Consider the following 24,356-nt stretch of genomic DNA (forward strand, 5'->3'; position numbering starts at 1 on the left):
GTCGGGTCACACTGGGCTAGGGACACTGGGGGAAAGATGCTCTGAGAGTCCAGAGGGAACCTCCCCTGCAGGTGGGGCTGGGTTGCAGGGCGTGCTCAGGAGCACCCAGCACAGGCTGCCGCCCAGCAGGTGCACAAGAGGCTGGGAGGGGGTTGCTCTTGGGGACTGGGTATTCCTTTTCTGAAAATGTATAATAATAATTTTATATGCTATATTGATATTTGTATGAATATACTACTCAGCTGTGAGTGTTGATGTAACACAGTACTTTAAGGAAAGCCACATTTACAAAGGGTCTCTAGCCCTCCTACATGTGTTAAGAGTAAGCAGCTGGAGGCAAGGGAAGCTTTTTACATATAACTGGGTAGAACATTTCAAGAATCTCACTGATCCAGAGAAGAAAATATTCAGGTGTCAAAGCCCCTAGATGGTGCTGGATCTGTCCATGCAATTCACATGTGGGTTCACAGTGAAGAACGTGTATTTGGGGCTTGTTTTTCAGTGGCAGGACCTCTGTGCACATAGAGTTCAAGGGAGTTGCAGGAACGCCTGTCCTCAGCATTTCCCTGTTGTTGCATGGCCCACATATCATCTTGTTTCTCTTTTTTATGCTGGGGCAGGCCTAGGGCTATGAAATGCTCTGCCTCATGAATATGCAAACTACCTGAGGTCTGCTGAGGTAAATACAGCTATGCTTGTATCCTGAGAGCATCATCCCACAGCCACATCCCTCCTCTGCAGAAGCCCCTGAGAGCTCAGCTCCTCACCATGGACTGGACCTGGAGGATCCTCTTCCTGGTGGCAGCAGCTACATGTGAGGGGCTCCCCATGCCCAGGGTGAGGAGGGGTCTGGAGTCAGCCAAGGTGGGTTCAACCAGTCCTCTCTCTTCTGCACAGGTGCCCACTGCCAGGTCCAGCTGGTGCAGTCTGGGGCTGAGGTGAGGCCACCTGGGGCCTCCGTGAAGGTGTCCTGCAAGGCTTCCGGATACACCTTCACCAGCTATTATATGTACTGGATGAAACAGGCCCCTGGACAAGGGCTGGAATGGATGGGACGTATTGACCCTGAAGATGGTTCCACAAGGTACACGCAGAAGTTCCAGGGCAGAGTCACCATTACAGCGACCACATCCACAAACACAGCCTTCATGGAGCTGAACAATCTGAGACCTGAGGACACGGCTGTGTATTACTGTGCTAGACACAGTGTGACAAATCACATCCTGAGGGGTCAGAAACCCTGAGGGAGATGCAGCTGTGCTGGGCTGAGACAGTGACAGGGACAAGGAAGACTGAGGCTCTCTTTGATGTAGGATTATGAAAGCAGAGGGGAAATGGAGTTGATTACCTGTAAAATATCTTCAGTGATGTTTTGATGAACCAGATCATTGCGTTTCTCCCACTCCTTTAGGACGTTCAGCAAAGCAAGTCCCCGTGAGGGTGAATTTTAGCTGCTACATTGGTTGCATTAAGAAATACCTGCAGAGGTGGTAAAGCATTACTTCTGGGTGTGTCTGTGAGGGTGTTTGCAGAGGAGACTGTCAGTCAGTAAAATGAGTGGGGTCATCAGCACTCAGGTGGGTGGGCAGGGTGCAATCAGCTGGGGGCTCAGGCAGCAGGAAAAGCGGCAGAAGGCACAGTCATTCCCTCTCTTCCTCTTCAGGAGCTGGGACATCCTTCTCCTCCTGCAACTGCACAGCAACACACGAAGTTCTTTGGCCTTAGGTTTCACACTGAGATTCATCCACTGGTCTCAGGCCAGCAGAGTTGGACCTAGCCATGCTAGTAGATCCAATGGCTTCTGTCTTCCCTTTAATATATCTGTCTGTCTGTCCACCCATAGCTATCTCTTTGTTTACCTATCTATCTGAAATGTATCTATCTATCTATCTATCTATCTATCTATCTATCTATCTATCTACCAACCTATCTATATAGCTGTGTGTGTGTGTGTATATATATATATATATATATATATATATATATATATATATATATATATAATCTATCTCTCAACCAATGTAATAACCTAAGAAGCTCCCAGGGTGACAAGAGCCACATGTAGGATAAAGTCCAGGGAGGGAATGAGGAGCTGTGCTGGGCTGAGCATGGAGAAGTCCTGGCACTTCAGATCATGAGGAAAAGTGGGGCTGGGGCCTTGTAAAGGCTGGCGGGAGGGGAAACTTGAGCAAAGATGAGTCTGTGCTCGCAATACTCGACCCTCCTTTGCCAAGTTTAAAATGAGCATTGTAGACTCATTCAAACTCCAAAGTTGTCCTCCTGGGGCTAAGATCAGAAATGTCCCCCAGGGCCTGGGAAACTCAGGGGAAGCCAGATCTCAGTCCTTCCTCACTGATAAAACAACTCTCATTCAGATGTGAAGGTAAATTCATGCTGGGCTAGGGAAGCTCACAGCTCCCTCCTCACACAGGGCTGAGGTCTCTGTGAAGGTCGGAGATGTGGTCTATGGCAAGGTGGGATGGTGTCTCAGCTGTCACTCACGGGTCTAGGGGACAGTTGTGACCACATATGATGGCAGGGTCGGGTCCACTTTGTCCCCAGGTGTCCCCAGGTGTCCTGTCCCAGGCAGCGGCAGGAGTGGGCCAGGGGCTGGGGATGCTGCGCAGACCCTCTCCTCACCTGTCCTGTGTGTGGATTCTCCACCACCACCAGTGGCTGCTGTGGGACTGGGTCCCCTGGCCCATGGGGAAGGGTCTGTCATGGATGAGGTGCCTCTGTGATGATGGGAACTTAAGTCACAGCCAGTCCGTAAAGAGTCGTCTTTGACTCCAGAAGCACGTCCAGGATCCAGATGTCCCTGCAGCTGACTTCCCCAGGAACTTAGGACACAGCCCTGTGTGTCTGTGCCAGACACAGAGAGGGGACATCAGGGGAGCCCAGACACAGACCTGCAGGGGCACACGAGGCCTCCAGGGGGTGCTCAAGGCCCACCAGAGGCTCATCCCCAGCTCAGCAGCAGGTGTGGAGGGAAGCTAAGGATTCTTTCCAGATCCTGGAATTTCCTGTCCCTGCCTGTCATTCTTCTACTTCAGGGCTCTTAGAGTTTTCCCTTGTAATGCCCTGGCTTCTTCATGTGAAATGGGATGACTTGGGACATCATTTCAATACAAATTTAAGTTTTTTTTTTTTTTTGCATTATCTGCTACTCATAAACTTTCAGTACAATCTTTGAAAGATTGTATAAGAAATCATTGATCCTCAATCAATATCCTTACATCATGGAAGGGTTTTGTGTTTGCTACGCTGTGTTGGTCATTGAGGAGGAAACAATTCTCTGGAGAGACAACTCTGTATATGCCGGGCATTTGTTTGGCTCCTGCCTTTTACCTGCCTTATGTGGGAAGAACCATCATTTCAGTGTGTCCTCCCCTCCATCTGGCTCCTGATCGTCCACCCTCAGACGGTTCCTCCTCCTCACTGTTCTGTCAAAGCTCCTGGTCTCCTGGACATCCACACAACAAGGCAGCAGGTCCCTTTGTCTCTCCCTCACGCCTGGTGAATCAGCTCATTCTCCTCATTCTCACTGAAGCCAGACGTTTTCCTGCAGCTGACCGTGCTCCCCAGAACACCCTGTTCTGGGTGGCAGCACTCTGCCTCTGGCTCTTGTCTCAGGAGTGGAGGACTAATGCCTGCTCCATCCACCTGAATCTCCTGGTGTGGCAAAGTGAGCACCATCTGCTCTCCCTGGGCGTTCGTGCCAGGGGCTGGTCAGGAGAGGGCTCGTGTCTGTGCATCTGCACCCTCTGGATAGACTTGGGTGTATCCTGTCAGCCAGGTGCAGGGATCCTGCAGGGTGGGGGCCAGACAAGGGCCCAGGCTCAGCACCTTCTGCAGCCTGGGCTGTGAGATCTATTGATGAGCCCCGGTGTCCAGAAAGGACATTATTATCATAAATAGGAAATAAAACAACACAGAGCATAGAACTCAATGCCACTGGACTTGCCAGTGCTATGTTTGTTGAGGATGGCATTTACATTCAGTTTTAACCACATTTGTCTTTGAATGTATTTATTTATTTATTGGAGTTTGAATAGATGGACATATATATAGATGATTTTATACACTATCTTATGCTAAAAATTTTAGTTCAATTCATTTTTTTAATTCATTTTTAAATTCATTTTAAAATTAATTAATTTTAATTCAATTAACAATAATAAGATGCAGAAAATGGGCTCATTGTATGTGGTGACATGTGTTAGGTTTTATATATGCACATGTCTGAATCAGTAGCATGTGTATGTTTTATCCTACTTAAAGTTGCTCTGACATCCTTTGATCTGTGATATTTACATCTTCCATGAAGTTTAAAACATGTGTGACTATTATTTCTTCAATATTTACTTTCCATATCTGGTATTTTATATGTTTATATGACACTATTTGATACTGATGTTTTTCTTCATTGTTCTTTTCCTTTGCACTTTGCTGTGTAGTTCCTGGCAGCTATTTTTTGAGTCCATGGTCTCTTTTGAAAGGAGCCACCTCAGCTGGTTTGTTTGTCACAGGCTTATTTGTAATGAATGCCTTTTAATTACTTTAAGCATTTCTATTTGACTCTTCCTTAATAATCCCCATGTCTCTACCTAAGTCAATTCTATTGATTTGTACATTATTATGTTTCCCTTTGTATTTTAACACAGCACTAATAATCACTTTGTATTTCCTGTTTTATTAGTTCTAATATGAGTCATCTTAGAAGTTCATCCTGATATTTTTTCATTATGACTTTTTTGATATCCATTTATGATAGACCATAATTTTATATGTTAGCCAGAATGCTGGGATTGGTGCTTGGCATTGACTTATTATTTCATATTATGTATTTTTCTCCCTGTATATGTGCACACCTTATGTTTCTAGGCCTGTACTGTGGAAGTTTGTGTGACTCTAGTCAGATTTGCATTTGGAATGTATTATTGAAGTGGCTCCAAGTGTTGAAGGTTTTCTGTGCTATGAGCACAAAAGAGTTTAGACACCTCCACTGATACGTCATATGTGCTTCCTGCCTGGCTTTCTGTTTACACTCCCTGTTCTGAGAAAATCTACTTCAGCTTGCCCAGGTTAGTCTCAATTTTGCATTTACCTGATAGTGGTTGATGTGGTGGAAGAGGTGGGCTTGAAGTGGCCCTTTTTGACTTCCTTCCTGACACAGGTTCCTAGGCAGGCATCATGCCCTTGGTCTGCACTATGCCCTTGGGTGTTGCCCTGTCCATCCACAAGAGCCAATGCTGCCCTCATACCTTCTCAGTGCCTTTCTTTTCCCGGTTCTTTTCCCAGTTCTCCCAAAGCCCTGACAGTTATCCATCAGCCTCTTCAGCTTCCACCTTTGCTGCCTGTCCCTGAAGATCAAGCCTTTGTTCCTGTGATGGAGAGGAATCGTGTTTCTGAGCATAACTTCAATGATGACAACTCTCCCACTCCCATTTCCTTCGAGGTTCCCCAGTGGGCCTAGGACACTGATTTCTGCCTCTTGTCCCCAGAAGGGTAATTGAATAGATCCGTAGGAGACAGAGGAGGTGAGTCTGAATGCATTTCAGAAACGTGTTCTCCCACTCTCTCAGACAGAACCATCTGTGAGGGTGCCACCTTATGATGTGTCCCCAATCCTGGAAGAAAAAACTTCAGAGGGAATAGAATAGGAATTCCCCAATTATCTGACCACTGGAAAATTTAAACTGTTATCTCCATATCAAATCCAGCTTCAAGTGATTCAATATCTATGTCCAGTATAGTATTGTCCTAGCCCACATGCCATCTGGTGGACTGTGCCTATGAGCTACTGCTCTGGTCCTGTTTCTCCCTGCAAGTACTGCTCTCTGTAGATTTCAGGCTTGCTGTTGGTAATACAACTTCTGCTATTTGAAATATTAAATAAAATTTTCTAATCTACAGCTTCTACAGTCATGCTTTATAGATGATGATGATGGTGCTATTGTTTTGGTTGACGTAAGATTGATGGTAAAGGTGATTTTTCTCAGCTGCCTCCTTCTCCCAGATGAAGAGAAGCTTTATCCTTAATAGCAAGAAATTGGAAACAATCAAAATATTAACCAGCAGCTTAATAAATAAGCATATTTAAATGATTCATTAAAACAATATCCATATTTAACAAGAACTAATGTCTCACACACACTACAATGTGGTTGCATCCACAAGTATGTACAGGGAGTAAATAAGCAAAAAATCACATTTCTTCTTCATGATTTAACTTTTATAAATTCTGGAAAGTGAAAACTAACACAAAGTAACATAAACTGTATGAGCAGTTGCCTGTATAACTGGCGGGAGATAGAAAGGGGAAGAAAGAAGTAGAAATTTTAAAAGAACAAGTCAGAATATTGTGGAATTTATTTCTTGATATCTTGAATATGGTGGTGGTGCTGTCAGCATCTTTCATTTGCACACTTTAACCATGTCAAGGCCACTGTTTATCAACTATGCCTCACTGGAGTTAATATGAACAGTTGATAGAGTAGTTGGTAGGAACAGCTTAAAGGACAAATAGATAAAAATAAGTAAAACTTTAGGTACTTGGAAATAGATCTGCATTGACATTATCTTTCAGATTTTGTATATATTATATAACGAAGGCAAAAGTTTCCTTTACGTTCTTATCAAGAATCAAAATTCTAGAAACCACCATAGGCATGTCCAGCTCTCGTCTGAGGTGGGTTCCAAGGACAGGACCATAGGTCAGACACTAAGATTCATTCTTCTAGGATATGTGTTCCTGGACATATGACAAAACCTCTGTATGCTTCTTGGGTAATTTTACATGTGTAAAATGCATGGGAATTTGATATCTGCAACTCATCGTTAATGGTGCTTGTAAATTAGATAAACCAACAGAAGTTAATAGTAATCACTGCGCCATCACACAGTTTTTCTCTGGGCCCTGTCCTCATTCAGAGATCCAGCCCAGAGCTTGCTATATAACAAGGGACATGCAAATAGGGCTCTCCCTCTGCTGATGAAAACCAGCCCAGCCCTCACCCTGCAGCTCTGGGAAAGGAGCCCCAGCCCTGGCATTCCCAGGTGTCCCAATTCCATGATCAGGAATGAACACAGACACTCACCATGGAGTCTGGGCTGTGCTGGGTTTTTCTCGTTGCTCTGTTAACTGGCAATTCATGGAGAACTAGATACAATGGGTGTGTGAGTGCATATGAGTGAGAGAAACAGTGGGTGTGTGTCAGGCAGTTTCTGACCAGTATGTGTCTCTGTTTGCAGGTGTCCAGTGCGAGGTGCAGCTGGTGGAGTCTTGGGGAGGTCTGGTCCAGCCTGGGGGGTCCCTCAGACTCTCCTGTGCAGCCTCGGGATTCACTTTTGATGACTATGCCATGGACTGGGTCCGCCAGACTCCAGGGAAGGGGCTGGAGTGGGTCTCTCATATTAGCTGGAACGGTGCTAGCACATACTACGCAGACTCCATGAAGGGCCGGTTCACCATCTGCAGAGACAACAGCAATAACATGCTGTATCTGCAAATGAACAGTCTGAGAGCTGAGGACATGGTCATGTACTACTGAGCAAGAGACACAGTGAGGGGTGCCATTGTGAGCCCAGACACAAACCTTCTGTGGGGTCTCATAGGGCCACTAGGGGGCAGGCAGGACACAGGAAGCAGAGTCGGCCCAGGGCAAGTGTAGATGGAGGTTAATGTCAGGTGCACAGGAGGTTAAGGTCAGCTTTCCAGGGAAAACCTAAGTCTCCCTCTGTATCTTACAGTTTCCCCTGGAAGCCTGTCTATATTTAAAATTCTGTGCCTACCAATGATGTCTGTGAACTTGAAAAGGTTCTTATATGAGGATAAATCATTCTCATATGCCACCAAATTATTTACCATTCATGCAGGCAGAAGAACGCACAGGAGTCAGGTGAGGTTGTGGAAACTGTCTGCCCAGGATGCAATGTGACATTCATTGCAAGTGGGGAGGTTAGTGGAACTTCCTGACTACACTGCAGTCAAAGCAAAATGTAGCAGAACCATCCATGCCTGTGTGAGCCTAAGTTGCCCTTAATAGGACCATCGGGTCTCCCAGCCATGACTGTTACTTAGGGTTCTGCCAGGATGTGTCATTGCCTCGAAGTGGTCCCCACAGGATATGGGTCTTTAGCACACACCAGGGGGTGGATGGTGGAGAGTGGCAGCTGGGTGCCTGGTCCTGGACCACTCATACATGGAGGCAGAGAGGAAAATCCTCAGGGTGCATACACTGCTCATAGATTTCCATAAAAGATAATACGGTTCTACATGAGCCTCTCAGATGATATATAAAAAGAAGCATTTAGTCTGCAAACAATTATAATTTCCATGTTTGCCACCTCTTCCTTAAATTTCTCCTGGCTCAGTGTTTCCCTTCACATGAGGAATTGTTATCTGTAGTGTGACCAACTGGGTCCCACATCCAGTGGTTTCTGTCCATGTGCAGAGATCTCGAGTAATTCGGTCATTTCGAGACACAAGCCCTCCCCTCACCCAGAGAAAGACCAGAGATCTCCCTGACTGCCGAGTCTGAGGAGGAGCTGGCCCTGCAGGCTGCAGAGTCTGCAGAGACCCCAGTACAGCTTTGTGTGGTCAGACACTTCCTGCATGGAGGGAGCTCAGCAGCCACACTTCAGTGGAAGTGGCTCAAGTGTAATTGTGGGATAAAGAATGAGGATAATTGGATTTTATTCTGAATATTTCCCTTATACATGATAGGGTGATAATTGAATCCCTCTTACTCTGATTTTTTTATTTTTTTATTTCTTATATGGTCAGATGTTTGGGGAGTATAAACTGTTGCCATATATTTGCACAAATCTAGCCTCAGAGTCTCCTGAATTTTTCTAGGAAACTCAGATATTGAACAAAAGTGGATTTTTGATTCTTACCAAGATGTGAGTGTTTGAAATTTCAACGTGTTTCCCAAAAGCCTGTGGACACCAACAACATCCCTTCTCAGTGCACGTCCTTGGTGCTGAGACGAGGAACCTACCTCTGACCTGGAAGACTGAGACAACCTTGACCACTGTCAGGACCATCATCTGTCCTTTCTTTTGTAATCTGGTGGTATCAGTCTTAATGTTTTTACTTTCTGAATTTATTTACTTGAATAGTGTATCCTTTTTCCCTAGTTAGTCTGAGTGTTGGTCATTTTTCATGTTTCAAAAGGAGGAAAAACCAGTGGTTTGTTGATATTTCTACTCTTTTAGTTCTTATGTCATTTATTTCTCTCATTGGCCTTAAAGGATCATGAATACATTAATGAGAAATAGATTGAGCTGTTGTTCTGAGAAGAACCCCACATTCTTCTCAGACTCAGAAAAACATGGAAGTGGGTCTTTGGAGTGGACTAAAGAGTTGATGTGGCTCCCACTACATTACTAGGATGAGACTCTCAGCTGTGGCAGGAGCACAGGCAGGGGGGTGTGAGGTAAGGGAGGCTGTGAGGTCCAGGTTTTTCTCTCCCAGGACCTGGGAGAGAAAAACTTCTCCTTCCCCACTCTCACATTCGGCCATAACCATCAGGTTTGGGAATCGATTAATCTGTCTTTGATGTAGGAATGGAGGCCCAGGAAGGAGACTTGTCAAACCTTCATTCTGCAGATGCTCTATTGGAGAATGTGCTTGTTTCTTTCCCTCTGTCCTAAGTCTACAACATAATAACTCCCCCATTCTACTGCACCCCACATGGACTCTTCATGGCCTCTTCCCCCTTTCTGCAATGTGGTACCTGCTGCTTTGACTTCTGGAGAACACACCTGCCCTGCCTTACCTCATGCCCCAGGTCTGCCCTATAGTCCCTGCACAGGTTCACAGCATCACTTTCATTCCATGTTGCACTAACATGGGTTCTGATCTTAAATCTCTCTTCACTCTCTCTTTTATTCTGAGTCATGACTTTCATTCTAACAGCCCTTTTTCATCTGAGCTGTACTGATGCACAGGAAAGAGTTTACTTAGCAGGCTTGGGCTGTCCAAACCATGTCCATTTCTGAGAAATTCCATTCTGGGAACCTACCCATTGTCAGCTCCTGAGGGATCAGTTCTGATCCTCTGGCATACTGCTCCTGATAATAGCATTTTTAAACCAACATTATTAAGGTGTGCTTTCCATGTAATTACAATATTCAACTTACATACTGAATGAGTTTGGGTGTATGCATACACCTAACCAACACCAGGACATAAACATATCCATCGCCTCCCAAGATTTTCTCCCATACCCTCTAATATTATTATGTTATTGTTATCATTTATCTCATTTTTATACTTGTTTGTGTGGGGGATGAATACACTACAGAACTTGATCACGTAGTGTTTATGGTGAATGCCAGTTCATGCCCCATGGGCTGGTGTTGAGCAGTGAAGGTCAGGTGTGCTGGTGCTGTGACACCTGGGACTTTTCCAGTGGACAGCACTGGGCAACAAGACTCAGGTGAGCTTCCCTGAAGACAACTGTCATGGACTGTTTACAGGATGAAGGATGAACACAGAACATAAAACACAAACGTGCAGAACAAAAGAAAACTGCAGACACACATACAGACAGTTGACTTGAGTAAAAATACACTGGGTCCATTTTATTTTTATACTCTAAAAGATTAAAGTTAGTTCCTTGTCCATAACCACCCAGGCATGGCAGTGATAGCCATAAATTCCGGAAAGCGTAACCTTAGGGAAGCAGATATCCCCTGACTCAGAATTTCAAGGTGGTTGCTCTAGGCATTAGGCATAGATAGAGGACCACAATTAGCAAGAATGGCCAAGGTGAGCCACAGGGGGCATTTCTCATCCCCAATTTCTCTTAGGGTGACCCCCTAAGATCTTCAGCTGAACCCCAGCGGCTGTGTCTGGCTTAGGTCGCCCCTCCCTTGAGGGGTCTTACCCATCATTGACTAACCAGCCATCTTATGGGGTGTTTACTGTGCGGCCTCCAGACCCCCAATGCCGTGAGGCAGGGCTGCTCTTGCTAGTTGCCACTCAGGTCCTTTGTTATGCCTCTAGGCACCACCGTTGTTTATCACAGGGAGCCTGTCCAGAACACATTACTTTCAAACACTCTGGGCAGAACACGTACATTACTCACTAACTTTAATTCTTAAACTAGGAAAATATAGGTCAGTCTCCTACAACAACCCCTAACATATGTCATCAGAGGTCACTGCTGGGAGAATTGAAGGTGAACAAAAGACTAAACTGAGATAGCACACCTGGCCACTTGCATCTATTTTCTCCGGGAGTTAACCCCTGCACCTTTGTTGATTTTGATTCATATACTTTTCTGTAATAAACTGACCAAGAGTATATTATCTCATTCTAAGACCTGTATTTACATTAGAGGATGAGGGTGGTCTTGGAAGACTCAATATAATTATGCCAGAAGTGGATTTGCCAGAAGAACCCTGCCTTATTGACACATGGATAAAGCATTGCTTAGCAAAGCAAAAGATAACAAGCTGGGGGCATTGAACCTTTGAGGCCTGGATGCTCACACATTCACATGGTGTGAGGCAACACATCCGCTCCAATAAGTGGTGGGAGATAAAAATTATCAATGCAGGGTGGGAAAGGTAGATCAACACTGTAGGAGTTCATATCACTAATACTAAGGCAATGTAGAGATAATCAGAAATAATCTAAATATAGAATCCGTGTATGTACAAATAAAAACTGAAATGAACCCAATAAACTTGCTGTCAATCCTGGCTCTGTACACACTAAGCTGTGGCTATAAAGCTCAGTTTCACCATCAAGATGACAATTGTCTTGGAGCAAACTACTATGGCCCACAGTGTCACAGAAGGTTGTCCATGTCTATGGCAGGGGAGGGAAAACCATTAAAATACTTAATCCAGAGAGTAGCATGAAAGAGTTGCATCATTTTGTGACATGATTTATGTCATTAATTGACCTCATCAGATTCCTGAGCAATATTTACTTAGGGACTGCAGAAGTGACAAGCATAGCAGAATCTCCTTGGCTTTGTACCCCAAATGACTGAGGAGGCATTTGTGTGGACTGACATCTTAGAATAGGGCCATTATGGCTAGGTGCTGGCGATCCTAACACATTGTTCCTGGTGGGATAACTAACCTGGTACAGGAGATAACAGACTGTTTACCCTGTAAGGTAAGTTCCTTCCTTTGAAGAGCAAAGCAAACTCTCCAGATGAACTGATGCTATGTACCCACATCCTGATGATGTGGCTTTATAGAGCTGGGGTTTGCATCACATGTTATGAATCTTGCCTAGGCCAGAGGAGAAGGTTGGGACAAAGGGAGGTGCTTTTGGTTCTTCACTCCAGATACTCCTACTGTGCAAGGTCAGAGAAATACCTTAGAAGCTGTATATGTTTTTCTTCCCACTCTAAGTTCTTTTTGGATATTGGAGGTACTAAGGAAAGAGGGTGGATACAAAGGAGAAGGGAACACATGCAGAGGAGAAGAAAGGAACTCATCCCAGCAAAGTGGGAGTCCTTTCATGGTAACTAAGGAAATAGGCAGCTGAAGAGGACAGTGATGGGTCAACACAAATGTGTAATTCAGCACCATGAAATGTTTAGTGGAGCAATGGTGATTCCCTCCAAGTCTGCCAACATTCAGAAATCTAAGCACATGTTCCATGTTCATGCTTGTTTGCAGGAATGTGGAAATGCAGGAGACAAGATGACTTTAGTAACTTGCCATGAATGCCATGAGTGTTGGTCTGGCAAATCAGCAAAGTGAGGATGGTTGGATGGCTGGAGCAACTGTCCTCACCCCAGACAGGTGCCCAGGCCCCATTCATGCTCATGTGCAAAATCCCAGTTGGTGAAGAAGAGTGACAGTTCTTGTTATGTGGCATTTATGGATGAACTCCTCAATTCATAGTTTTTAAGGCTTCATTTTATAGGGTTTTTTTTTATTTTTTTCTCCCCCATATATGACTCTATTTAGATTCTGACAATGTGCACCACAGGGTCACAGGGAAGGGTTGGTGAGAGGGAGCCCCCGGTCAAAGTCCTGCGGGCACCTGGACCACAGTGTTTGGGGAGTTTGGGGAAATTAATGTGACATTTTCCAGCTTCTCCCAGGAGGTTGAGTTCAGCCTCTTGCTTCCCTAGTGGTGATGGGCTATGCACTCTGTGGGGCAGGTCAGATGCAAACTCAAGTGGGGAACATCCCGGTTAAACCCACTGCATAGTGGGCCTCCCTCAGCACCCTGCTGGGGCCCTCACGGCCACCCTTTCTGTCCTCAAGGATGGGGTCTGCCACTATCCTTGCCCGCTCCTGCCTGTACCTGAAGGTGATTGCAAGCCCAGGGATTGGGTCCTACAGGGAGTAGGCTTACCAGACCCCTAATCTGTGTGCTGCATCTCCCACACAGGTGTCAGCACTCAGGTGCAGCAAGTGCAGTCTGGGCAGAGGTGAAAAGGGCTGGGAGTCTCTGACAATCTCCTATAAGGCATCTGGACACAGCTGTCAGCTACCACATCAGCTGACTGTGCCAGAGGCCTGGGAAGGACCTGGAGTGGGTGGGGATGATCTGCTCTAGTGACTCAGATACCCACTACTGCTCGTCCATCCAAGGACATGTCACCATCTCCACAGACAACTCCATGGGCACTGCATAGCTACAGTGGAGCAGCCTGAATGCCTTGGATGTGGATGTGTGCTGCTGTGGGATGTACAGGGGATATCGATGGAGGTCAGGAGCAAACGTCCCCACAGGGATGCCAGAACCCACCGTGCTGGTCATCCCAGGGCACAGAGGGGTGGTTGATAAGGGCTGGTTTCCTGTCGAGGTCACGGCTGCTTCTCCACATAACAATTTTCTCTGGGGAACTTCTCTGAGTTCACAATTCTGTGCCTCCCTCAGTGTCTGCATTAGATGTGTCTGCGGTAATGAAAGAAAATATTCTCAGCTGCTCAAAAGGCAGAGCTTGGCTTCCAGTCACTTTCTCCTGTCCCAAATATACATTAATTATCAACACTTTTGAATAAGTCTGAAAATTGATAACAGATTTTTGTCTTGCACAACAAAATGCAGCACAGCACACAGGAGCCAGCAAGCAGAACACAGGGCCCATGGGACATCATGGGCAGAGAGTTCATCCCCCATCTGGACAGCAGAAAGAGGCTCATTTCCCAGCTCATGAGCAGGTGTGGAGGGAAACTGAGGTTTCCTATAAGACCCTGGAGTTCTTTGTCTCTGCCTGTCACTCTTCTTCCTCAGGAGTCCAGGATTTTTCCTTGTAATGCCATGGCTTCATTCATCTGTAATGGCATGGCTTAGGACCTGATTTCTATTCAAAATTAACCCTTAATTGTTTTCACTTTTCTGCTATGCACAAACTTGCAGTAAAAATTTGAAGTATGAAATCAACAAACCGCCATCCACACCATAGTGCCATTGTTGGCTTTCTGTTTCCTACACTCTGTTGGTCATTCAGGAGAAAACACTTCGCTGGAGAGACAACTGTGTATGTTCTGGGGGTTTGTTTAGCCCCTGCCTTTCGCCTGCCTTGTGTTGAGAAGAACCTTCATTTCAGTGTTTTCTCCCATCCACCTGGATATTGGTAGTCCACCCTGAGATGGTTCCTCTTCCTTACTGTTCTATCAAAGCTTCTGGTCTTTTGGACATCCACACAACAGGACAGCAGGTCCCTTTGTCTCTTCTCATGCTTGGTGAATCAGCTCCTTCTTCTCATTCTCACTGAAGACAGATGTGTTTCTGCAGCTGACCATGCTCCTGACAACACCCTGGTCTCAGTGGCAGCACCCCACCTCTGGCTCTTGTCTCTTGAGTGGAGGAATAACACTTCTCCATACAGCTGTTTCTCCTGGTGTGGCAGAGTGAGCACCATCTGCTCTCCCTGGGGTTGCATGGCAGGGGCTGGTCAGGGGCTCATAACTGTGCACCTACATCCTGTGGATAGACTTGGGTTCATCCTGTCAGCCAGATGCAGGGTTTCTGCCAAGGTGAGAGGTTGGACCAAGGGCCAAGCCTCAGTGTCTCCTGCAGCCTTGATTGTGAGAACTCTCAGTAAGCCCCCGCTTAGAAAGGTTGTTATTGTCATGGTATGTAAACCAACACAGAGCTTAGAACTCAATAACATTGTACCTTCCAATTCAATGTTTGTCACGGATGCAATTTTCATTCAGTTTTTTTTAAAAAATAGATGTGTTTAAATATACATGTTTATTGGCATCAGAATAGATGGACAACACATAGAAGAATAAGTATTTGAATGACCATCTCATGCTATAAATAGAACTGAATTTAATTCAGTTAATTAAAGTAGTAACATAGAAGAAATGGGTGCTTGTGAGTGGACACAGTGTTAGTTTTTGCATATGCACAAGTATTTATCAGCAGCAGGGGTTTATGTTTGGTTTCTCCTGCAAGGAATTGTTCTTACATTATAGATCTGTGATGCTATATCTGTCATTCATTTTAGAACATGTGTGACTATTTTTCCTTCAATCCATTTTTCCATATCTGGTCTTTCACTTCTACCTTTGGGATTCCAATCACATTTATATGACACTATTAGGTACTAATATTGTTTTGTCTTCATGATTATTTTCCTTTGGATTTTGCTGGTGTAGTTCCTTGCACCTATTTTCCATGATTTCTTTCTTTCTTTTTGTATTTATTTTTATTTTTTTATTCATATTATGGGGGTACAAATATTGTTAGGGTTACATATCTTGCCCCTGCCCCCCACCCCACTATGACAGAGCTTCTAGAGTGTCCAGCCTCCAGGTGGTGTGCACTGAACCCACTGTATAAGTACATACTCTTCCCCTCCTCCCCCCTTCCACCTGCCCAGTTCCCGATTGTTTTTCCAGAGATTTTGATTTTTTTTCCAAAAATTTTGGTTACAATGTATATCTTTATCTCTCCCTAAAAAGGGATAGAGGTAATTCCTTCCCCCTCCACAATGCTCACCACTTCCTTAAGAAGTGGGTCTCTCCCCCCAAATCCCTGTTGAACACTACCATTTTTTGAGCACCACAAGCATTCTTAACAGATCAAAAAAAAAGAATTCTTCGCTTTGTATGGAACCAGAGAAAACCACGTGTAGCCAAAGAAATATTAAGTAAAAAGAACAAACTGGGAGGCATCAGTCTTCCTGACTTCAAACTGTACTATAAAGCAATAATAGTTAAATCTGCCTGGTACTAGCCCAAGAACAGAAGCATCAATATCTGGAATAGATTTGAGATTCCAGAGATGAAACCATTTGTATACGGTGACCTAATCTTTGATAAAGCAGACAAAAATATACTTTGGGGAAAAGATTCTCTCTTCAATAAATGGTTCTGCGAAAACTGGTTAGCAACATGCAGAAGAGCAAATCAGGATTCCAACCTCTCACCTCTCACAAAAATTCACTCAAGATGGATAACAGATCTAAACCTAAGGCATGAAACTTTAAGAATCCTAGAAGAAGTTATTGGGAAAACCCTATCAGATACTGGTCTAGGCAAAGAATTCATGATTTCTTTCAAAAAAGGAGACAACCCAGCTGGTTTGTTTGTCCAAGGCCTATTTGTACTGAATTCTTTCTGAATACCAAATGCCTTTCCAATTCACTCTTCCTTACAATCCACATTTTTCTACCTAAGTTAATTACCTTGTTTTCTAGTATAATTATGTTCCCTTAAATATTTTAACACATTAATAATACATACTGCCTTAGCATTTCCTAATTAAGACAGTTGTAATATATCTCATGTACAAACCTCATTGTCATAATTACTCCATTATGAATTTGGGTTTCAATTTGGGACACTCTATAATTTTTTCTGACTGCCAGACATGATTGTTTTACTTTTGCCATTGACTTATTATTTCATTTCATGTACTTTTTCTCCTGGATATATCCACATTTCACATTTTCCAGGACTGTACTGTGCAAGTTTACGTGACTCTAGTCAGACTTTTATTTGAAATTTATTGTTAAAGTGGCTCCAAGTTTTGAAGGTTTTCTGTGCTATGGGCAAAAAAGGGTTTAGATACCTTCACTGATACATAGTATGTGCTTCCTGCTTGACTTTCTGGTAACATACCATGTTGTAGAGACAATCTGTTTCTACTTGTCCAGGTTAGTCTAGATTTTGCATTTACCTGACACTTGTTGATGTGATGAGAGAGGTTGACCTAAAGAGGCCTTATCTGTCTTCCTCCCTGAGCCAGGTTCCTCAGAAGACATCATGCCCCTTGGTCTGCACTGTGACCTTGCATGTTGTCCTGTCCCTCCAAAGAGGTGATGCTGCCCTGGTACCCTTCTAAATGTCTTTCTTTTCCCGGTTCTTGTGTCCCACAGCTTGGGCAGTTTTCCATCAGCCCCTACAGCTTCCAGATTTGCTCCCTGTCCCTGACAATATAGCCTTTGTTCCCATGATAAAGTAGAGAAGTGTTTCTGGCATAACTTAAGTGGTGACATCTCTTCCAATCCCATTTCCTCCCAGGTTTCCTAGTGGCTAGGGCACTGATTTCTGCCTCTTATCCCCAGAATGGTAATTCTATAGAGCTCTAGAGGAAAGGAGGGGAGGGTCTGCATGCATTTCAGAAACCTGTTCTCCCTCCCTCGCAGACAGAACCATCAGTAAGGGCACCACCTTACCATGTCTCCCCAATCCTGGAGGAAGTGACCTAAAGGAAACAGAACAGGAATTCCCCAAACATGTGACCACTGTAAAATCTAAACTGCAATCCCTTTACTAAATCCAGCTTCCATCAATCCAATGTCTATGTCCAGCATAGTCTTGTCCTAGCCAACATGCCATCTAGTGGGATGTGCCTATAAGCTAATCCTCTGGTCCTGGTTCTCCCCTCAAGTACTGGTCTCTCTGTAGATTTCAGGTTTGCTGTTCTTCATATAACTTCAATTACCTGAAATATTAAATAAAATGTGCTCATCTTCAGCTTCTGCAGTCATGTTTTATATATGTTGATGATGTTGCTATTGTTTTGGTTGATGTAGAAGAATATATTTTTTATCAGCTGCCTACTTCTTCCAGGTGAAGAGAACCTTTATCCATAATAGTAAGGAAATGGAAGCAATCACAACATTAACCAGTAGCTTAATACACAAGGATTTCTTGCAAATGATCCATTAGAACACTACCCATCATTAACAACAATGACAGTTTCATGCACACTGCAGCATGGCTGCATCCACAGTATGCACTGTGAGTAAAATAAGCAAAAAACCACCTGCTACATGATTCCACTATTTTAAATTCTAGAAAATGCAAGCTGAAATAACATAAACTACATTGGCAGTTGTCTGGGTAAATGGAAGGAGAAGGAAGGAGAAAGGAGGAGAAATTTTAGAATGACAAGTGTAAAAACACTGAGGAAACTCAATATCCACAATATCCTAGACAGGGCGACGGTGCTGTCAGCATCTTTCACTTGTGGAATTTCACTATGTTAAGGCCACTGTATACCAACTATGCCTCATTAAAGTTTAAATATGAACATTTAGTAGATTATTTGTTGAGGAAGACATGGTGAACAAATAGAAAAACATTCAAAATTTAGGTACTTTAATATATACCTGCATTCAGCCTGTCTATTCTAGGTTTTTACTTTTTTTAAGAAAAAAAAAATAGAGGCAAGTAATTTGCTTTGCACTCTTATTGTGGAATTGGGGTTCTAGAAACCACCCTGTGAATGTCCAGCTCTGCTCTGCAGTGGGTTCCAAGGATGTCATCATAGAACAGACATTGAAAAGAATTCTTCCAAGGAATGTGTTCCTGGACATATCTCACATCTTCTATATGTGTCTGGGGTTACTTCCACATCTGTAAAATATGTGGAAACATTACACCTACAGCACACAATTTGTATGTGTTTCTAAATTACATAAGTGAACAGGACATAATTATTTATCACATTAAAGTCTCACAGTTTTTCTCTGGGCTCTCACCTCCCTCAGGCTTCCCCAACCAGAGCTTGCTATATAGCAGGGGACATGCAAATAGGGCGCTCCCTCTGCTGATGAAAACCAGCCCAGCCCTCACTCAGCCCCAGCATTCCCAGGTGTCCCCATTCAGTGATCAGGACTGAACACAGAGACTCACCATGGAGTCTCGGCTGAGCTGGGTTTTCCTCCTTGCACTGTTACAAGGTAATTCATGGAGAAGTATATATATTTGGTGTCTGAGGGGATGTGACTGAGAGAAACAGGGTGTGTGTCACTGTTTCTGACTAGGATGTGTCTGTGTTTGCAGGTGTCCAGTGTGAGGTGCAGCTGCTGGAGTCTGGGGGAGGCTTGGTCCAGCCTGGGGGTTCCCTGAGACTCTCCTGTGCAGCCTCTGGATTCACCTTCAGCAGCTACTACATGAGCTGGGTCCGTCAGGCTCCAAGAAAGGGGCTGGAGTGGGTCTCATACATTAATGGTGATGGTGGTTACACAAACTACGCAGACGCCGTCAAGGGCCGATTCACCATCTCCAGAGACAACAGCAAGAACTCGCTGTATCTACAAATGAACAATCTGAAAGCCGAGGACACAGCCATGTACTACTGTGCCAGAGACACAGTGAGGGGACCTCAGTGTGAGCCCAGACACAAACCTCATGTGGGGACATGCAGTGCCACCAGGGGGACTGTGGGACCCTCAAAGCCTAAAAAAGAGCTGAGAGGCAGGTGCAGGTGGCCAATAACAGTTGGTTTTCTGCCAGAGTCTGGGGCTTCCTGTCTAGAAATTTCATCCTCAGACCTATCTTTCGTGACTCTGCACTTGTCACTGTAGTGTCTGAATTAGAAATGTCTTGTTGTAGTAAATGAACACATTCTGCCCTGGATAAAGGCAGAATTCAATCACATGGGAAGAAATGATTCTGTCATGTTCAACTGGATCAGAGTCTAGAGGAAGCCCAGGGGACCTTCTTAGCATTTCCCAACCAGACTCAGTGCACAGACCTCAGCAGGACTCCCTGAGTGGGACAGTCTTTGGGATTCAGATTAGGGCATGTAGGGACCTCGGCCAAGGTCAGTGTCTCATAAAACCTCAGGTTTCAAATTGTTCTCTTCTCATTTAGAACTGTGCAATCCTGTTGCAGAACTGATTTAGTTGTAGCTGTTTCTGCAAGTCCATTTTCTTTCTGTCTAGGTTCTGTTTTCACATCTTCCTCTTCTTCTTTCCCCAGAAAATGGAAGATGTGGTCTCTGTTTCTACATCCCATGGGTGAGGTACTTTACCTGGAGGTCAGGTGTGGTCCATGCTGTGGCTCATCTGGGACCTGGGAGAGATTGATGGGATTGTCTCACTCACCATTGCTGGGACCCTCCTGCTGTCACCTGTTCATGGACTCACTTTGTAAATGCAAGTGGCAATTAGTAACTGAGAGAATAAAATTGATTGGACAACTGGGATGTGTCTCTCACAGAGTCACAGTCACCACCTATGGCATTGGGGAGACCTGTACATGGAACCTCATTGTGCTGAGTGCTCTGAGGTGGCATCAAGTTCTGTGTGAGTGGTGTCCTTGTGGACTCAGCATAACAACACAGCACCCTGCAGTCCAGTCCCTCCCATGTGAAATGCCTGCCCAGATGTCTTTTGTCCAAGAGTCTCCCCATTTTCTCTCCTCTGTCCCTCCCGAATGCCCTCTCCTATGTTGTCCTCCTTCCTAAGGAAATCAAAATCATTCCTTGTTTTTACTCTGATACCCATCGTTATCTGGAGGAACCAGTGTCGTGTACTGTAGCAAGGGTTTGTCTCTAAATTATGTGGGATTCACAATAAATTTCTTCCATAACTCAGCCTTAATCATGGGAGATACTTGTGTAAAATTATGCACAGCATAGATTTTAGGAAGAAATTTCCATTCTTGCATTATGTCCATGTCTACCTTAGACACAGCTGTGTCTTCATATAAGTAGGAAACTGTTAACTGTGTGAGAGGCTTCACCACCCTGTACAGTCCCTGCCTATGAAATGGATACAGAGTCAGACAGGAAGGTGGTAACAGCAAACTGCATATCAGGGAGTATGGAGGAAGGGACAGGACCAGCAGGGCAGATGTGACTACTGTCCTTTAGAGTTACATTGTTGATTTTAGTTGTTTATAGTATTTTAATTCAAAATTCCTATGGCATTAAAACACACTTGATTTATGTAAAATTTTATGTACATAAAATTTATGATGTATGTAAAGCCCAAGAAAACTGCAAAGTCCAGGTGATGGTGAGCACATATCATGGTGCAGGACACTGCGGGTGCCCCTTAGGTGACCACAAGAGAGGGGTCACACAGTGTGTGGGTAAGAAACATGCACATTATGGCAAAGAAGGCAGGTGTCCTCCTGGGGAGAACAGGACATGGGGACCCTGTTGGTTGAGTCCGCAAGGGCTTGGACAGGTACACCATGATCTGTCCATGAGAAGTGGTATCTGATGAAAGGACTTGATGTTGAGAGATTCTGCATTAAAGTGAGGAGAATGGAAATCATCCTGGGAGGCTCTTGTGAGGGCTTGAGAGAGGTTGCTTTATGAATATGAGAACATAACATTTGGAGTAGAGGTGCGGACAGTCACACTGTGGAGTAGCTGCCACCCTGGACCTGTTAGATAAGATCTTAGTGTGTGTAGAAACAGCAACAAATAATATCGTCTCAAGGGTCCCAATGAGAATCTCATCTAAGAAAGGTGCAGAACTTTTCCCTGATGCAGACAAATTATCTCTGTGCCCACACTTAGCTTTCAGCCGCGTCTCCTGTCACACAGTGAACCACATGCTACTGTTCACCTCAGCTGGGGCTGCTTCTGCTTAGGAGATCAGGTACTTTTGATTTGAATGTCCCTAGACCATCATATCTGGATATTTTAGCAAAAAGTAAAGAACAGCACTGAGGGCAGCGAAACTCCAACTAAAATAACCACACAGTAAGTTACACAAACTACACAGAAATAACTACACAGTGAGAAAAATCATAACCTAATGAAACAAGAATCTGGGATGTGAGTGTCTTCATGCTTTCCAATTTCCAAAGCTCATGTACTCAAGGAGTTTATCTCAATGTTTCACACTGATATCCTGAAAATGTCCGCTTTATCCCCCACTCCCCTCCCATGTGGATGCCGTGAGTGTGTTTCCAAGGGTCACACAGATAGGACAAGGGGTGGAAGAGGATAGGACACCATTCTGAAATTTCCTCTGAAGGATTAGCAATGTCACAACAGAGAACCTCTTCTGCCTCCATGACTAGAACTCTGTCACATGCCCACAGGAACACAAATTCCTGATGGGCTTAAAATGCTACAGTGATGAGGCTGACCATTTTATCGTATAAAATTACTGGAAACTGGTAAGGTGTGGTGGCTCATACCTGTAATCCTTGCAACTCTGAGAGGCTGAGGCAGGCAGATGATTTGAGCTCAGGAGTTCAAGACCAGCCTGAGCAAGAGTGAGACCCCATCTCTACTAAAAAAAATAGAAATAAATTAGCTGGACAACTAAGGGAAATATATATAATATTAGCCGGGCATGGTGGCACATGCCTGTATTGCCAGCTACTTGGGAAGCTGAGGCAGAAGGATTGCTGGAACCCAGGAGTTTTAGGTTGCTGTGAGCTGGCCTGACACCAGAGAACTCTAGCCCGGGCAACACAATGAGACTCTGTCTCAAGAAAAAACAAAGAAACAACAACAACAACTATATATATATATATGGAAACTGACATGTTTTCTTTTCTTTTTTCTTTTTCTTTTCATTTTTTATATTTTTGTTCTTTTGGAAAGAGGATCTTGTTATGCCACCTAGGCTACAGAACAGTGTCATCATCATAGCTCACTGCAACCTCAAACTAATGGCCACAAGTGATCCCACTGCCTCGGCCACCCAAGTATCTGGGACTACAGGTTCATCCCACATAGTCAGGTGATATATACATACTAATATATATTACATGGTCTCACTGTGTTGCCAGCCAGGCTGGCCTCAAACTCTCAGCCTCAAGTGAGCCTCTTACTGTAGCCTCCCAAAGTATGGGTTTACAGGCATGGGTCACAGCACATGATCAATATATTCAGTAACTAACTTTCCTTAACCTAAAGCTAATTACTTCTCAATCATTACCTGAACACTAACTGAAACTTTCCTAGCTGTGATTGAGTTTCATTTTCATTTCCAATGTTGAAAGCTGGGCTTTCATGAGAGTCAAGTGCATAGAAACCACTGAGGGCAGCGAAACTCCGCCATACAGTCAGTGCTCACCACTGCACTCCAGTGAGCCCAGTGCTACCTGCGAACGCGCGTTTCCATAGAGTTCGTGCTTCTGCTCTCACAATAACTCCAACAACGTCTCTCCATTCTCCTCAGACTTTTTCCCTGCATCTGCTGAGGGTTCACCCTGTGTTCTTAGTTGGAATTATGAACTCTTTTGTCGGGGATGGGGGTAAGCCATTGGATGAAACTTCCATAGTCCTCTGTCTGACAACCACTTCCATCACTGAGTTCTCCCTCTGCTCATGAGGGTCCATTCCTTTGGCCATTTGATTACTTATGACAGTCAAAGATATCTAAATTTTACTGCTTCCATTTCTATATATACAACAAACTATTTTTTCCACTGGGTCTTCCCCTGGCATTATAACATGATCTAATGTCCAGCATCATGTGTCATTAGTAACATGCACAAGTGTCACAGAACTGCTTTTTGTCAGAGCAGACATAATTCTCTCTTCCCTGGAGATGGGCACACCCTGACAACCTGTCCACACACATAAATATATGCACAATTTCCTTCTGTGAGCAATAACTACATAACTGTTTCTCCAAGTTTACAACTCCCCTGAAGGCCAGGACAGCCTGTTTTACATCTGTTCAAACCATGGGCCCAGTGACCACCTCACAAGTCATGCTTCACCTTGTTCTGGATGTTATGTCTGTCTCTGCCCATCCACTGTCCCATAGCACCTCAGCCCAGCTCTCCAGCTGTACCAGGGAAGCCAAGATGTGCCCTGTTAGTTTGTCTCATCCATCCTCAGGGGTTCTCCTATGATCTACATTCAGAGAGGTAGGTTTTTATTATTTACATTCCTTGACTAATATGGGTAAACATGCAGGTGGAAGTAGGGGGTGATCAATGCTCTGCTCATGAAATGATATGAAGGAAAGGGACTTTCAGAAACAACAGGGACTGACTCAGTCAGTGTGTGAGGACCCTGTGCTGAGGGTGCAGGACCTGCCCCAGCCTCACAGGTGTGACATGTCAGGGCAGGGCCAGAGCAGGGCGTTCCTGGGCCATCAGAGGTGAGGCTCACACAGGTCCTTTGTGGATCCTAAGAAAGGAAATGACACTAATAGAGGAGATGAGAATATTTAGCACCACTAAAATCA

The 24,356-nt window shown here is 44.5% G+C and overlaps 2 gene segments (V, D, J or C); both read left to right on the forward strand.

Moving 5' to 3' along the window:
- The first annotated feature begins 745 nt into the window (after nucleotides 1–745).
- On the forward strand, nucleotides 746–1,244 carry LOC105866791 (immunoglobulin heavy variable 1-3-like). The segment is given in 2 exon segments: nucleotides 746–814; nucleotides 898–1,244. Coding segments are annotated over 2 exon segments (393 nt in total).
- Nucleotides 1,245–7,101: 5,857 nt separating this feature from the next.
- Nucleotides 7,102–7,553, forward strand: LOC105868633 (immunoglobulin heavy variable 3-43D-like). The segment is given in 2 exon segments: nucleotides 7,102–7,147; nucleotides 7,255–7,553. Coding segments are annotated over 2 exon segments (345 nt in total).
- Nucleotides 7,554–24,356: the final 16,803 nt, after the last annotated feature.

The sequence above is a fragment of the Microcebus murinus genome, chromosome 6 (assembly GCF_040939455.1).
Source record: "Microcebus murinus isolate Inina chromosome 6, M.murinus_Inina_mat1.0, whole genome shotgun sequence".
Lineage (NCBI taxonomy): Eukaryota > Metazoa > Chordata > Mammalia > Primates > Cheirogaleidae > Microcebus > Microcebus murinus.